At 40.3% G+C, this 16,307-nt stretch overlaps 2 protein-coding genes across 2 annotated transcripts; one reads left to right on the top strand and one right to left on the bottom strand.

Annotated features, from left to right (window-relative positions):
* Positions 1-4,143: 4,143 nt before the first annotated feature.
* Positions 4,144-5,879, top strand: LOC142167778 (uncharacterized). The gene is made up of 3 exons (XM_075227629.1): positions 4,144-4,461; positions 4,817-4,876; positions 5,811-5,879. The coding sequence occupies exons 1-3, from the start codon at positions 4,144-4,146 to the stop codon at positions 5,877-5,879; spliced, it is 447 nt and encodes a 148-aa protein (XP_075083730.1).
* Positions 5,880-9,995: 4,116 nt separating this feature from the next.
* LOC107797749 (cytochrome P450 CYP72A219) lies at positions 9,996-15,287 on the bottom strand. The gene is made up of 5 exons (XM_016620674.2): positions 14,815-15,287; positions 12,106-12,323; positions 11,668-11,912; positions 11,133-11,517; positions 9,996-10,619 (listed from the first exon to the last, which is right to left on the bottom strand). Exons 1-5 carry the CDS (start codon positions 15,095-15,097, stop codon positions 10,194-10,196), a joined length of 1,557 nt encoding a protein of 518 aa, XP_016476160.1. The 5' UTR covers positions 15,098-15,287; the 3' UTR covers positions 9,996-10,193.
* Positions 15,288-16,307: the final 1,020 nt, after the last annotated feature.

Raw genomic sequence — 16,307 nt, 5'->3', positions numbered from 1 at the left:
TGGCCACTCTAATGACACAAATGAGTATCCTCACCAAAAAGATTGATGAATCAGGCCAGAAGCAGCAGGTTCACATAGTTGACACAACTAATGGGGGCTTATGTACACCATGCATTAACCAACTATATGTTTGCTCGTGGAGTGCGGAAGGTGACAACCAGCAATATCAGGAAGATATGAATTATGTAGCCAACTATGGGGGACAGAGGCAAGGTGGTCAGAATTGGGGTCAACATAATCAAAAATATAGACCAGCGTAGCAGCAGTACAATAACAACAACAATCTTGGAGCTATGTGACCACTGGGTCAAGTTGCGCCTTACCAAAGGCAACAGGGCTACATCCAGCAAAATCAGCAGCTGACTTATCAACAACCTCAACAACAATAGATTATGAGACCAGATGATAGGTTTACTAAACTTGAGGGAATGCTGGACAACAACAATTGATTGGGTCCACGGGAAAAATACAACAGAGGGTAGACTCGCATGAATCAGCGATAAAGGGTATTGAGATTCAATTAGGACAAATTTCTATGGCCCTAAACAATCGTCCCCAAGGGATATTACCTGCAGATACACAAGTCAATCCAAAAGAATAGGGCCCGAAACAGCTTATGGTAGTGAGTCTACGAAATGGTAGAGACCTAGATCTGGAGCAAGAGATGGCTCGCAAAAGCCGGCCTACTGAAACACCTGTGCCTGTACCCATCAAGATAGATGACTCAACAGGGTTAACAGAGGTGACGGTACAACATGCGCCAGCTAAAACAAGCAAAGAAAAAGAAGTCGTGAAGGAAACTAAGTCAGAGCAAGAGAAGGCAGCAGAAACAGTGCCAGAGCAGGTTTAAAATCAAATCACAGGAAAGAAGTGGCCTCCAGCACCCTTCCCCTAAATATTGGCCAAATATCAAAAAGATGAGCAATATAAGAAATTCTTGGAGATGTTGAAGCAAATTCAGGTAAACATTCCATTGATTGACGCCTTAAAGGAAATGTCGGGTTATGCAAAAATGATGAAGGACTTGATGTCTCGTAAGTTCGACTTTTAAGACTTGGCCACGGTTACACTGACTCAGACATGTAGTGCTGTTGTGACAAGACCCATAGCTGAGAAGTTATCTGATCCAGGGAGTTTCACAATCCCATGCACAATAGGCAACTATGCATTTGCTAAGGCACTTTGTGATTTGGGGGCAAGCATAAACTTGATGCCCTTGACTATCTACAAAAGGTTAGGCATTGGAAGAGCTAGACCCACGTCTATGTTATTACAGCTGGCCGACCGGACAGTGAAGAGGCCCTCTGGTATCCTTGATGATGTATTAGTACAGGTGGGGAAGTTTGTTTTCCCAGCAAATTTTGTCATTTTAGACTGCCGGGTTGACGAGGATATTCCCATAATTTTGGGAAGGCCATTCTTGGCCACTGGGAGAGCCCTAATTGATTGTGAAACTGGAGAGCTAAAGATGATATTGAACGATGAAGAGATAACGTTTAATGTGCAGAAATCTATGTGGCGACCCAGTGAGTTTGCTAACTTCTCTCTGATAGAAGCTGTGGATGTGATCTTGGAGGAGGAAGATGAGACTCTGAATGCAAAAGACCCTCTAGCAGCATGCCTCGTGAACTTAGAAGAAATGAATGGTGAAAACTTAGCAGAGTGGGTTTTGGCCCTTGAGGGGCGAGGGTACTGGAAAAGAGAGCTCGAATTCGAGACCTTACACTTAGAAGAAAGAAAAACACCTCCAGCTAAGCCGTCAATTGAAGAACCACCACAGTTGGAACTAAAATCGTTACTTCTCACCTCAGGTACGCTTTCTTGGGACCTAAATCCACTTTACCTGTTATTATCTCATCCAGTTTGTTAGATGTGCAGGCAGAATAGCTTTTACAGGTGTTAATGGAATGCAAGACTGCAATGGGCCGGACCATTGCATATATTAGGGTGATCAACCCGACATTTTGTATGCATAAGATTCAATTGGAAGATGAGCACAACCCTTCCAGAGAACATCAAAGAAGGCTAAACCCTAACATGAAAGAAGTGGTGAAGAAAGAAGTGATCAAGTGGTTAGATGCGGAAATCATCTTCCCAATCTCTGACAACAACTAGGTTAGCCCACTTCAGTGTGTGCCAAAGAAGGGTGGAATGACTGTAGTGCCCAGTGAGAATAATGAGTTAATCTCAACTCGTACAGTTACAGGTTAGCGAATTTGTATGGATTATAGAAAACTGAACACAGCCACCCAGAAAGACCATTTTCCTTTACCATTCATTGACCAAATGTTGGATAGACTGGCAGGGAGGTCTCACTTCTGCTTTTTGGATGGGTACTCGGGGTACAATCAGATTTCAATAGCCCTTGAGGATAGAGAGAAGACATCATTCACTTGCCCGTATGTCATCTTTGCCTTACGGAGAATGCCGTTTGGCCTATGCAATGCACCGGCCACCTTTCAGAGGTGTATGTTAGCCATTTTCACTGAAATGGTTGAAGATATTATGGAAGTCTTTATGGATGATTTCTCTGTGGTAGGGGATTCATTTATAGACTCTCTACATAATTTAAGAAGAGTGTTGAAAAGGTGTGTGGAGACAAATTTAGTGCTGAACTGGGAGAAGTGCCATTTTATGGTACAAGAAGGTATAGTACTAGGGCATCGAGTGTCCAGTAAGGGTATTGAGGTTAACCATGCTAAGGTTGAGGTGATTGAGAAGTTGTCACTGCCTACTTCAGTTAAGGCAGTAAGAAGTTTCCTCGGGCACGCCGGGTTCTACAGGCGATTTATAAAGGATTTCTCTAAAATTGCTAACCCCTTATGTAAACTCCTTGAAAAGGATCATTCTTTTGTGATTTTTGATGACTGCAGGTTAGCATTTGAGGAGCTGAAGAGGAGACTGGTGACTGCACGAATCATCGTTGCACCTAACTGGGAGCAACCATTTGAGCTCATATGTGATGCGAGTGACTATGCTATAGGAGCAGTCCTGGGGCAGCGGAAGGACAAACTGGTGCACCCAATTTACTATGCAAGCAGAACGCTAAGTGGTGCACAACTCAATTATACCGTGACTGAGAAAGAGATATTGGATGTGGTGTTTGCATTAGACAAATTTAGGTCTTATTTGATTAGTTCAAAAGTGATTGTTTATACTGACCATGCAGCACTTAGGTACCTGATAGCAAAGAAGGAGTCAAAGCCACGCTTGATCCGTTGGGTTCTTTTGCTACAAGAATTTGATTTGGAGATCCGCGATAGAAAAAGGGCAGATAACCAAGTGGCAGACCACCTTTCAAGGTTGGAGGGAGCTGAAAAGAAAGTCGAGGTAGAAGATATAACTGAGACATTCCCAGATGAACAATTACTAGCAGTGACATTGGAGGAAGCGCCATGGTATGCAGACATTGCAAACTACCTGGCAAGCGGTAATGTCCCCTATGATCTTTCCTCTGTTCAAAAGAAAAAGTTCTTTCATGACTGTCACATGTATTATTGGGATGAGCCTTACCTGTTCAGGATTTGTGTTGATAACATGATCCGGAGATGTATCCCTGAGATAGACCAATCTTCTGTTTTGTAGGCTTGTCATGCATCACCATATGGTGGCCACTTTGGAGGAGTAAGGATCGCCGCGAAAGTGCTGGAATCGGGCTTCTACTGGGCGACAATGTTCAAATATGCACACTTATGGGTGAAAGGTTGTGACGAATGCCAACGAACTAGGAATATTTCCCGCCGACATGAGATGCCTATGAACCCAATTCAAGAGGTAAAAGTGTTTGACGTGTGGGGAATCGATTTCATGGGGCCTTTCATTAGCCCATATAGTAACAAATACATACTCGTAACTGTGGACTACGTTTCAAAATGGGTGAAGGCTGCAGCGCTCCCGACAAATGAAGCTAAGGGGGTAATTGGTTTTTTGAGATAGAACATATTCACCCGATTTGTCACTCCAAGGGCGATAATCAGTGACGGAGGCACTCACTTCTGCAATCGAGCCTTCACAAAGCTGTTAGAAAAGTATGGTGTACATCACAAAGTTTCCACCCCATATCATCCACAAACGAGTGGGCAAGTAGAAGTGTCGAACAAAGAGATAAAAAGTGTTTTGACAAAGACCGTGAATGCTACAAGAATGGATTGGGCAAGAAAGTTAGATGATGCACTCTGGGCCTATCGTATCGCTTTCAAAACTCCGATTGGTATGATGCCATATAATTGGGTATTTGGGAAGGCATGTCACCTACCAGTGGAGTTGGAGCATAGAGCTTTATGGGCACTACGACAGTTGAATCTCGATATAGAATCTGCGGGCACATATAGAGTCACAGAGCTGCAAGAGCTTGATGAATTTCGTTACCACGCTTTTGAGAGCATAAGATTATACAAGGAGAGAATGAAAATAATGCACGATAAAAATATTCTTGAGCGGAGTTTTAAACCCGGAGATAAGGTATTGCTATACAACTCAAGGTTGAGGTTATTCCCGGGTAAGTTAAAGTCACGATGGTCAGGACCATTTAGTGTGGTGGAGATTCACCCCACCGGAGCCATAAAGATTGTTGCATCAAATGACTCTCGCACTTTTAGAATCAATGGGCACAGGTTAAAACATTATTTGGGCATGGAAGATGCAAAAGTAGTGTTGGTGACTCATTTGCTTGAGCCACCAAGGTTAAGCGAGCATTAAGTGCAATTATCTGCGTCGTGCCACGACGTTAAATCAGGCGCTCGTTGGGAGGCAACCCAATTCGTAGTTGATTTTTAGTGTAGTTAGAATTTTTCCTTTTTTTTTGTTTTGTTTTTAGGTACTAACAAGTTTGCAGGCGAGTTTGGGCAAGTCGAACAGGGTTTTAGCATCACCTGACGTACACCAGGCGCTGGGGCAGGCGACGCCTGGCTAACGCCAGGTTCTGCTTGGCCTTAGGCTGGCGACGCCTGGCTAACGCCATGTACTGGGCCAGGCAATGCCAGGTAAGTTATTTCGGCCCAGTTTAAGTTATTTTAATCGAACCTCCTCACATTACACGCCCTAAACACTGAACACAATACAAACAACCCTAACCTCAAACACACATCAAGCTTTAAAAGAAACAAATTTCACAAGCACACATATCATCTCATCAGCGTTGCTCTTAACTAAACACACTGCATAAATTGCCCTCACCCACAAACACTCAACAACACATTGCCATAGTGGTCTCCCCCATCCCCATTGAAGTCAAATTTAGTCTTGCTATTCTTTCACACTCATCAGAAATTCTCAGGCAGCTCCCTCCTCTCAAACGCTTCAAAGGTATGATTTGATCTCTTTCCTTTGTAATTTCGAGAGAGGTACATGTGTACAATTACACACAAAAATTGGTGGTTGTTCTTCATTATGGTATTGAGTTTGTGTGCCCCAACCCCATGAAACCCCATAGGAATGGTGTTGCGATTATGAAAACATGTGGTAGTACGGAACCCCCAAGACGATTTGGGAGGATGAGGCAATCCCTCATCTCCATAAGAACTACCATGGCACTAATGCATGTTAAGTGTTTGATATAATGCCTCAATGGCATTCCTTGTCCCCATTGGAGCTCGAGTCTCCAGGATTAATAGACTAGTGTTATGAAGTCATACACCACGTTAAAATCTTAAGTGTGGGGTGGCTCGCGGGTAGTCCATGTGTTGTTCTTTGATTCTAATATTAAGAAAATACGAGGTGAAGTCTGAGTAACCTCGGAAAGTCGAAAAAAAAAGTTTATTATGTGTGTAGTGTGTAATGCAGTTTTATCTGACTACTGCTTATTTGTTTAGGAACAAAGATGCCTCCCAGAAAAGGCACAGGCAAAGCCAAGGCTACTTCCACTGCGCCGGCTAAAGTAAAGGCAACCTCAGCACCTCCCCTAAAGAAGAGAAAAGGGGGAAGCTACCTTCCAATCTAAGTGGAGTACAAGCTGTGGCAGCTATAGTAGCTATGCGTCAACAACCACAAGGCCACCGGGAGTTTGGCATCAACAGCATACCACCGCATACTAAGGATTGGTACAGGCATTGTAGGCCTAAACATGTACACCCAGAAGCAGCTATCAATGAACGCAGCTTGAAAGCAAAGTATCAGGCAATTTGGAGGGGCATTCAGGATATGGGGTTGAGCTATGTATTCAAGAACACAGGGAACACTAATCTCAACTTAGTCCAATAATTCTATGCAGGGTTTGATCCGCAGAGTACTGAACAGCTGGTGCCGATTCGTGGACGATTGATAGAATTTTCACCCACGGCCATATGTAACTTTTTAGGTGCTCCGGATGTTCCTGTGGAGACATTGGACCACTTCATTCGCCGGCCTACATACAGAGAGTTGAGACACATGCTTTATGGTGCCGATTCTACGGCAGCATGGGTCCGGGATAAGATAACTAATCGGCACAAGAGGTTTCCCAAGAAGGAGATAAGGGCGGAGGCTCAAGTGTGGCTTAAACTGATAAATGAACGACTCCTACCGTGCAATCATGACACACTCATTAGCCGTGAGAGGACCTGTGTACTCTACTTCCTCATGACGGGTCAAAGGGTAAATGTGGTTCATCTGATCCGCTACCAGATGTCTGTAGTCAGAACGAGTAAAAAGATCGATCAAATGCCAATTGCCAATTTTCTAACTCAGTACTTAAGACACGAGGAGGTTGAGGAGGAGCTAGAGTTTGACCACACCATTGATCAGCCCCTACGATAAACGGACATCACTAGCCTCCGGCTGAAAGAAGAGACTGCCATAACATCGTTGACAAGTACCGAGCGCAACGCTCGTGATGATAGTTTTATGGCCCATCTCTATCTAATGATGGATTTGCAGCTAAGGATAGGAGGTCTACAGGCCACATCTGAGGAGAGGACTGAATTGGAGCACCGGTACCCGCTCAATGCTCATGCCCAACAGCTGGTTGGGTTAAGAGATGGATACTGACTCCCGAATGATGAGGATATCAATACATCGGAGCAGTCTGAAGCTGAGCCAGAGCAGTCAGATGGTGAGGGAGATGATGATGAGGAGGAGGACGACGAACATGATGAGGAGTGGAGAGCGTCAGAGGATGAAGATGTTGCTTGATCAGGGAGTTTCTTTACACCCTACTCATTTTTTGTGTTTTGTCATTTTGTGCATGCACTGAGGACAATGCATGATCTAAGTGTGGGGTGGGGACTTGTACATGGTTAATTTTAGTTATTTAGTTATTTAGTGTTAATTGTTTTAGTATGTGTTTTAGTAGTTTAATAATTGATTTGGCTATGTGTTTTAGTTATTTAGTGCCGTTAAAAATAAAAATAAAATAAAAATTGGACTCATCCCGACGATGAATCTCCTAGACAGTTTTCTTGAGGGAAGTAAGTCAAAAGAAAATACCAAAAAGATTTTTTTTGTGTGTAGGTAGTGTAGTAAATCCCCATTGGTTTTTCTTTGGGTCGCGATTCTTTTCCAGTGGTTTTTAGTTGAACCGGGTGTAGTTAGTTTTAATTTTTAGGAGTAGTAACCACGAAACTATGCATTTAATTGTAGCAATATCTCTTAGCTTTGTTATGCCTTGAGAATAGTTAGTACTATGGTTGTGACGCTTAGGCTCGATTTTTGACTCTCGCATAAGTACCTTAAATCGTAGATTCCTAATTTTGCATAACTGCTTTGACTGGAGTGTCGCGATGAAACCAATCCTGAGTGAGTTATGTGCCATGTGTGTGTGAGTTTTGTATGTATTCTGTGCATTGCATTTGATTTCTAGAACTTGCCCCGTGTGTGTGCAAAGCGAAATAGTAGCCTTGTTCAGTCTGAGAAGTGATATAGGCGTTTCTTTGTTAAGCCAGATATATATAGTTTACCCACCTAAAAGTTATGTAACGTAGTTAACCCCTTTGAGCCTGTAATCCTGTTTCTTTGGCAACCACACTACAAGCCTTACCCAATTATTTGAATTAACCATCTATTTGAATCTTTTTACCTCTAATGAGCACTTGAATTGTTATGAACTTTGTAAAAGTTAAAGTGTGGGGTGGTTGATTTGGTTTTTTGCGTGAAACTAATGAAATAAGGAGAAAGGTGAACTGTTTTGAAAAAGTAAGAGCCGCCTGAATTGAAAAAGAAAGAAAGAAAAAAAAAATAATAGTTGTATTGATGGGAAAAAGAATATTCTTTGATAAGTGGCGACTCTTAATGTAATTATACTTAAAGAAATATGGGGTAATATAAATTGAAGTAAAGGTGGAATGTTTGGTTTGGCATAAGTATGGGATGTGTGTTAAAGTATATGTATTAAAGTGCTTAAGGGAGGTGTAGTCACTCATATCCAAATGTATCCTACCCGACCCGCAGCCTACATTACAACTAATGAAAGTCCTTGTTGATCTTAGACTGAATGAACTCGATTAGTAGAGTATTACACTACGGGAAAGCCTATAGTGTATCATTTGTGGCATATGAATGTTATTTCTGATAGAGAATGAATTTTGTCTATCTTGAGTTCCTATGTTCTTAAAATTCATTGTGTGTGGAACTAAGCTCTTTGATTGGGTGAGGGCACATGATTCATAAAGGAAAGGTAATGTTGTTGACATCCATGTCAGAGTAAGTAAGTGAATTTTGAATAAGGCATGGTATTTGTGAGTCGAATCTTGAGGTGAGGATGTCACACTTGTGTGCTTAAACTATTTTTAAAAATTTTGGTGTAATGAGTTAGGAGAATTGCTTAAAAAGGTCGTATCTATAAGTGTAGTTTGATTGCTCGAGGACGAGCAATGTTTAAGTGTGGGATATTGATGTGTGGTTATAATTCCATAGTTTCGTATATTATGTGCCTTATATTTTACATGCTTTAATGATAAATTACACTTTATTTGCGCATAATGAAGTCTATTTTATGTGTAGGTGAATTGGAGATGAAAGTAGAGCAAAAGGGATACTTAAACGTTGAAAGTGTGCTCGAGAACAGTGAAAAGGAGAGACCTGGCGAGGCCAGCCAAATTCCAGGCGTTAGGCTGGCGACGCCAGGCCTGAGGCCAAGTCCAATCCGAGTTTTGAAGACTTAATTCGTTTCGGGTTTGACTAGGGCTTGGCCTACACGTTTAGGGTTTCTTCTACACATATAAATAGACCTAAAAACACCACTTGGAGGGACGTTTTTGGCAGCCAGAGGCAAGAATAGCTGGTGGAATCACCCCTTGGGAGTTAGAATCATCATTTCTACATCTTTTCATCGTTACTCTGTATTTTAATTATACAAAATATTTGGGATATCGTTACTATGAGTATGAGTAGATAAATTCCTAATCTAGGGTTTTGATGGAACCTATTGAAGGATGATTTTCTTGTTACATTAATATAGATTTGCCGTAGTATTTTCTCTATTTGTTCAACTATATTATTCTTGTGGTTGATTGAAGGGCCCTCAGTTAGCTATGCCTATTTAGTATGTATTACTCGGGAGAGAGTGCATATTTAGGTAGTTGTTGAACAACATCACTCCTAAACGTATATAAAGGATCAATACGAAGGTTTAAAGGTGGGTTTAGGGATAACGAAACCTTGATGTGATCTGAGTGAGCTGTACTTAATGCCAGCTAGCGTAATTCGGGAGAATACGCCTAGTAAATTGTGGTAATTACTCGGGAGAGAGTTATGACAGTTAGAGTGCTCATGGTCGATAGAGAAGACTTAGGCAAATTTGTAGAAAACGTAGCAGAAAAAATTCCGACAATAGGGAAAATCACAACCTTAAATCATTCCAATTCTTGTTTACAACCCGTTCGTAATTAGTTGTTAATTATTACATTTTCATTACGTAATATTTAGTTAATAAAACCCAATATGTTACTTAAATATTTCTGAAGATTGATTGTGTGAATTTGTGTGAGTTCCGGACTTATTAGCCAGAATATATTTGCAACGACCGCTTAGTCCTTTTTATAAGGCATAGTTGGGCGTGATCACTTACTATGATAAGTTACTTGTTGCACGTAAATTTTACTTAATGATGTAAAAATTCCATGGACACAGAACTTAAAACTCTAAGATAAACAATCTGCTATTCCAATTACAACAATCTACAGTGCACGAGTGCAAATGCATTCCCATTTTGCAGTTCTACAAGCCTTAACATTTTGGACTCATGCTTAACATAAAACGAGACACTACTTACAAGTAATAAACTATATTTTATGCAAAATAAGTGGAGCACCATACTGGGGTTGCAAAGTTATTATGGACTGAGGAGCATGTGCATAAGATGGAGACAGTTCAAAGGAGAAGCGTTGTAGGATCATAGCCAAAGTAGTCTTTGCTTCTAACATGGCAAAATTTTGTCCAATGCATATTCTGGGACCCCAAGTAAATGGGAAAAAAGTGACTTGACCCTTTGTTGCACTTGAGACTCCATCTCTGAATCTCTCTGGCTTGAACTTCTTTGCATCTTTACCCCATATCTCTTCGTCGTGATGCAATAAGATCACTGGTAAGGAGATTAACACACCTGCTGGTAGAGATACATCTCCTAATACAGTGTCTTCCTTAGGCCTTCGGGTAAGTGTCACTACTGGGGGATAGAGCCTTAAAGACTCGTACAAGATCATTGTAACCTGCAGCAAGAAGTTCTCCTCCATCAATACATAGCATGAAAAATGACTTGTTATAGGTTTAAATTTTTGTGTCAAAACTAATTCCTATCAGTGAAGTACTTATCTAGCTTGCAGCTAGTCCGTATATGAGCAAACTACTTTTCATCCCCTTTCTTGACGAACTGAGTTGTCTCTCATGTTCATAAGAGGATCTAGAGTTTTAAGTACGTGGTTGCTTAGTACCAGCGCACCATTACTCCAGTGTCAAAATGAGTATGAAATTAGTATGACTATACCTTTTAATTAAAAAAATTGTTTTAGAGTTTAAGCTGAAGCAATGGTGCGGAGGCACCCACAGCCAATATAATCTGCCCATGCTCATGGCTATAGAGTTGACTTGCAACATGGCTATATCCAGTGTAGTATCAAACATTAGAAGCAACATCTAATTCATTTCTAATTTAAGCACTGCATAATAGCAATAACAGGTAAATCCATGGCTGAGAAATTGAACCGACTAACTAGAACACTTACAATTTTTAGACGATTTAATCCATCAAAATCTGGTTTCTGATTCCCAAAGACTTGCAACACCTCTTCTCTGGCCAGTGCTTGCCAATCCTGATGCCTGCTCAGCAATATTAGAGTCCATACAAGCAACACTGATGTAGTTTCTTGGCCAGCAAAATAGAATAACTTGCATTCTTGAATGACTTCTTCAATGCTCATTCCAAAATCCTTGTTTCCATGCTGTTCAATTTCTTTAAAATTAGATTCCAGCAATATACCAAGCAGATCCTCATTATTCACCTCTCCTGCTTTCATTGACTTTACTCTTTTATCAATAATACCTCTAACTAAGGCTTGAACATCCTTTTCAATTTCCTTCATTCTTCTGTTCCTCTTTGTTGGCAAAAACCTGTCAAACAGTTTAATAAGCAAGAAATCAAGAAGGGAAAGAGATATGCATCAACAAATATCAAACATATATAAGAGCAGGAGTTAATCATGTTGCACTGCCCAGTGAAATTTGTAAAGGAGTACTATGGCGATAGTTAAAGCAAATCACCTCCAGCCTGGAATATAAACGGAGCGTATAGCTTCCATAAGAAATTGAGCTTGTTCCTTTTGAAGTTCAAATATCCTTCTACCTGCTTCATAGCTACTGCCAAAGGCTGTCCGAGAGATCACATCACTAGTTAATTGTTGAAGGCCAGGCCATATATCTATCTCATGTGAGCCCTCAACTGCAACAATGTCTTCCCATTTGCTCAGCATCTCAGTACAGCTCAAACAAAAAGCTGGAAGCATATGCTGTTTAAGAAATGGTTAAGAGAAAGTCAATGAAGGGACACTTATTCAAAATGTTCCGACTTTGTAATTAGGAATACAAAATGGTTCCAAACAAGTACCTCAAAAAAGAATCACAATCAAGAGTAAGTTTCTGTTACGATGAAAGAAAAGATAAAAATGAACTGCTTACGGAGAATCCATTGCAATTACAAACCTTTAGCTTCTCCAGGTGGAAGGCAGGAGTGACGATTTTTCTATGTTTGGCCCATTTGTCTTCCTCTTGGCTTACAAGTCCTTGTGCCAGTAACTTGGTTAATGGATTTGAATGAGGCTTTTGATACAGATAGTTTTTGGAGAATACTTCCTTTATAAGCTCGGGGTCCATGACAAAAACCAGCGGTTTTGGACCCAACCATACAAAGGATTTTTTCCCTGCAAGCAGATTTTTCCCTTTTAACTACTCCAAATTGAAGATGAATATCTATCCACCATAAAAAATGAAAGTAACAGGGGCTTTTGAAAGATGAACAGAACAGGAAGGAAGAAGACACCAAGCAACTTCATCAAAGCCCATGTTCCAAAGTCTAACCTTCCAAGAAAATATTGGCAGCTTTCGCGATAAGAATAAGGGCCGGTTAAATTTGGATAACAATTATAGCTGATATAATAAGTGTTTCTCTTTAAATCAGTTTCATTAGTAACAATCATTTGCTAACGGCAAGCTGTTCCTTCAAAGCAATTGATTATTTTGGAGTTATCACATAATCCTTTATCTAAATGAACAGAAAGTATTTGATAATCTAGACCAAACAGGATAAATGTTTCACTTGTTTTATTCTGGAAAAGTTCAACAAACCCCACACAGCAAAATTGTACCTAGGCTAATGTCAAGGCCCGTAATGTCAAGGCCTGTCGAATGCACCGATGTTTCATGCATGACAAGAGGTCCACAAGGTAATAAAGGTGGTGGATAAGCAAAACAAGACACCGAAAAGGAGCTTGGAGCAAGCACGTGGCAAGATGAACGCCAATAGTGTGACTTGTGGGTGTGGCCAACCATCGGGACATGCGGAGATGTGCAAGTGCGTCATGGAACACATTAACAGGTGTCTTGGAGCAACATGCCTCATAATTTTGAGGAAGCTCATTGGACCACGAGAAAGAGAAGATAAAACTACGCCAAGTACACTGGGCGCACTACATTGCCAGTGTGGAAAGTTCTATAATGTTCCGGAAGGATCCCCAAGCTCCTAGAAGACTCAAAAACTCAAAAAGTATCCAAGAGGCTCCAGACATATCAAGGGAATCCAGCAATAGGGCAGCAAGGCCATTGGAAGCAACCTACCAACTTGCGGTAAATTCTACAAAGACCTAAGAGGAGTCATCCTTGGATAAATGGGGCTGCCCAATGCCCACCGACTTTAGGGAGGTTTTCTAACGACTTTGAGGGTTCTTGAAATCTGCAAGGAAGCCTAAAAATAGGGAAGACTCCTCCTTGATAGCCATGAGCGGCCAGCTACATAATCCAACATACTACACACCAAAACCCTTGTTCTAATGTCCTAGTCTTGTGTTCTTGTGTAGTCTTCCTTGTAGCCTTGTAAGTAGGGGCGGGAAACGGGCGAGTCGGGTTGGATATGGGACGGGTCAAAAATGGGTAATGAAAAAACGGACAAATTATTCGACCCGACCCATATTTAATACGGATAAAAAACGGGTTAACCGGCAGATAATATGAGTAACTATATTATCTATGGCTACTTGAATATGATCACATTTGGGAGAATTCCTAGTTTCCCAAACTTGAGGAACCCCCAATTTGAACTTTTACAAATGTAAAAGTTAAACACATTAGTTATCCATTTTCTATGGTTCTTATCCATATTTGACCCATTTTTAAAAAGTTCATTATCCAACCCATTTTTTAGTGGATAATATGGGTGGTTCACTATGTTGTTTTAACCATTTTGCCACCACTACTTGTAACTTGTAAGTGTATATATCTTTGTATAATAATCAATAAAAGGGGTGTTTACCTCCTTCCCCAAAGCTTCTCATTTGTCTTGCCTATGCGTCCCAAGAGTTGTTTGGCCAAACACTGACCTTATCCGCTAACGCTTCCAGCAGCACTTGAGGCATACTTTGCGTAGCTGTTGCCTGCTTGAGTCAAGCCACCTTTGAGGAGAAGCTTAACTTAGCATGACTTAGCATCTACCAGGAGGGTAGTTGGGCTAAATGCCGCTTTAGTTAGAGACTATGTCGGTGAAAGTATGGTCAGAGTTCAGTTTAATCAAGCAATCTTTACCTTCCTGTTTGTTTAGGGCCTAATAACAACGCTGAGGGAACTGAAGTGAATAAAACCCCACATAGTTTGGGGATTTAAGTACAAGCTATACAAATTATATATCCAACTTCATCAATTAAGCCAGAGAATTCAACAAAGGGACAATAATGAATGGACCATAACCAGATTCTCTGTTTTGCATCATAACTTTCCCATCCTCACTTTGACTACATACAAGAAACTTTTACCCCAAACACAATATGGAGCTAAGGAAAGGAAGCCTTGACGTAACTGGTAAAATTGCTGCTATGTGACCATAAGACCATGGGTTCGAGCCTTGGAAACTACTCTTGCCAAAATGTGAGGTAAGGCTGCATTCAAGACCCTTGCGGTCGGCTCCTTCCTCGGACCCCGCACATAGCGGTAGTTTAGAAAATTCATCTTCAAAAACTGATCACTTTTTATAACCAAATAATGTTTTTAAAATATTGTTGAAAAACAGTGAAATTTTTTTTATTGCCAAATGGGAGCTTAATCTAGTCCAATGATTAATCCAACTCCGTTGTAAATATTCATTTGAGAAAGAGATCCAAATTATTCAGCCAACTAAATAGTGAGCGAGGGATTAGTGAAACATACCATATTTCTTGATGGTATCAAGAAAGAAAGGGACCAATCTTGGGGCAATATCATCAGAAAGATTCATGGGTTTGGAGTTAGCTTCCTTAATCATACCAGAAAGCTCCTTCATATCCCCATACAAAATCCTGTAGGAATTGCCTTTGAGACCTTGTTTCCTCAGTAGCTTTTCCAGCTTCTTTGGTCTGAACCAAACCCAATTCAGCACTCTCCATATACACACCACTAGAGTAATTATTATGGCAGCACAAGATGCTGTTACTGTGATTTGAACAGTCTCCATTTATTTTCACTACTGTTCTCTTTCTACGCCTTGCACATGATATACCTACCATTTTCGTAAGGGGTAAGAAATCATGGTCGTCATCAGTGACGAGCGAAAGTTGAATCCGACAAACTCACAGATTTCAACTACTACTATAGTTTTCTTTTTTCTTTTTTATAATCGGTAAAGAGCTCGGATATGGTGTCATTTTGAGGGAGTTCGGAACCAAGATGTGATTAATAATATATATATCACTCTTTTAACCTGAACGGTCATTTGCCCAGTTAAATATAGCGCCCTTTTAAAAATACGTTATATATATAAAGCCCTTTTGAAAGGCGTTATATATATTATGTGGGCTCACCAATAATTCTTCTGAGCTTAACTGACATAACAATAATTCAACTGGGTATAGCGCCCATATGTAAGGCGATATACCTCAAATAATTGTACTCCGGGACTGGTTTTTGCCTTATTTAAAGAGGTTAAGGATTTTGTAAAAATTCATTCATAAATATTCTCAAGTCTTCTGAAATATTTCTTCGTTAAGTTGTTTTGCGCGGTGAAATACCACGTTATGTGTTTTGTCTTGTCGAAACGAAAAAGTTGTTGTTCTACAAAAGCTATCTTCTGGAAAAGTTGTATTGTACCCGAAAGAATCATTATCACGCGAAGCATAGCGCGATGAAATATCACGTTATGTGTGTTGTCTTGTTGACCTGAAAAAGTTGTTGTTCTGCAAAAGTTATCTTCTGAAAAAGTTGTATTGTACCCTAAAGAATCATTATCACGCGAAACATAGCGCGGTAAAATACCACGTTATATGTTTTATGTTGCCTATAAATAACTAGCGCATTTTAGTTATTACGTGCACTTAACCAAAACAAATAGAAAAACTTTCCATAAATTTTTTATTTTTCTTGCATTAAGAAATGTTTGGATGCAATGACGTACCAAGGTGTTATTGTGGCAAACGTGCGATTTTGAAGCCATGTTGGTCAAATAGTAATGTTGGGCGCATATGCTGGATATGTCAACAACTTGTAAGTTATTGTTTTGGAAAAAATATTTGTTAATATTTTTTATATAAAATGTTAACTAATAGTTGTGAGCACCTAATTTTTGAAAAAAGAGGTGTGACAATAGTGTTGTGTTATAATCCCCATTAGTAGGACGAAAATCAATATAGATTTGAAGAATGGTATGATGAACCCATTAACTAGGAATA

This window comes from Nicotiana tabacum, chromosome 2 (genome assembly GCF_000715075.1).
Source record: "Nicotiana tabacum cultivar K326 chromosome 2, ASM71507v2, whole genome shotgun sequence".
Classification (NCBI taxonomy): Eukaryota; Viridiplantae; Streptophyta; class Magnoliopsida; order Solanales; family Solanaceae; genus Nicotiana; species Nicotiana tabacum.
The sequence above is the reverse complement of the archived record's forward strand: the minus strand, read 5'-3'. Positions and strand labels throughout refer to the sequence as shown.

What these genes read in the sequence shown, in the direction of transcription:
- LOC142167778 (XM_075227629.1), top strand. Translation starts at nt 4,144, where the DNA reads ATGGATTGGGCAAGAAAGTTAGATGATGCACTCTGGGCCTATCGTATC. An exon ending in GTTTTAAACCCGGAGATAAG is followed by an intron (nt 4,462 to 4,816) that starts GTATTGCTATAC and finishes TTTTGTTTTTAG; the next exon opens with GTACTAACAAGTTTGCAGGC. An exon ending in GGGTTTTAGCATCACCTGAC is followed by an intron (nt 4,877 to 5,810) that starts GTACACCAGGCG and finishes TTATTTGTTTAG; the next exon opens with GAACAAAGATGCCTCCCAGA.
- LOC107797749 (XM_016620674.2), bottom strand. Translation starts at nt 15,097, where the DNA reads ATGGAGACTGTTCAAATCACAGTAACAGCATCTTGTGCTGCCATAATA. An exon ending in TGATACCATCAAGAAATATG is followed by an intron (nt 12,324 to 14,814) that starts GTATGTTTCACT and finishes ATCTGCTTGCAG; the next exon opens with GGAAAAAATCCTTTGTATGG. An exon ending in TCCACCTGGAGAAGCTAAAG is followed by an intron (nt 11,913 to 12,105) that starts GTTTGTAATTGC and finishes TTTCTTAAACAG; the next exon opens with CATATGCTTCCAGCTTTTTG.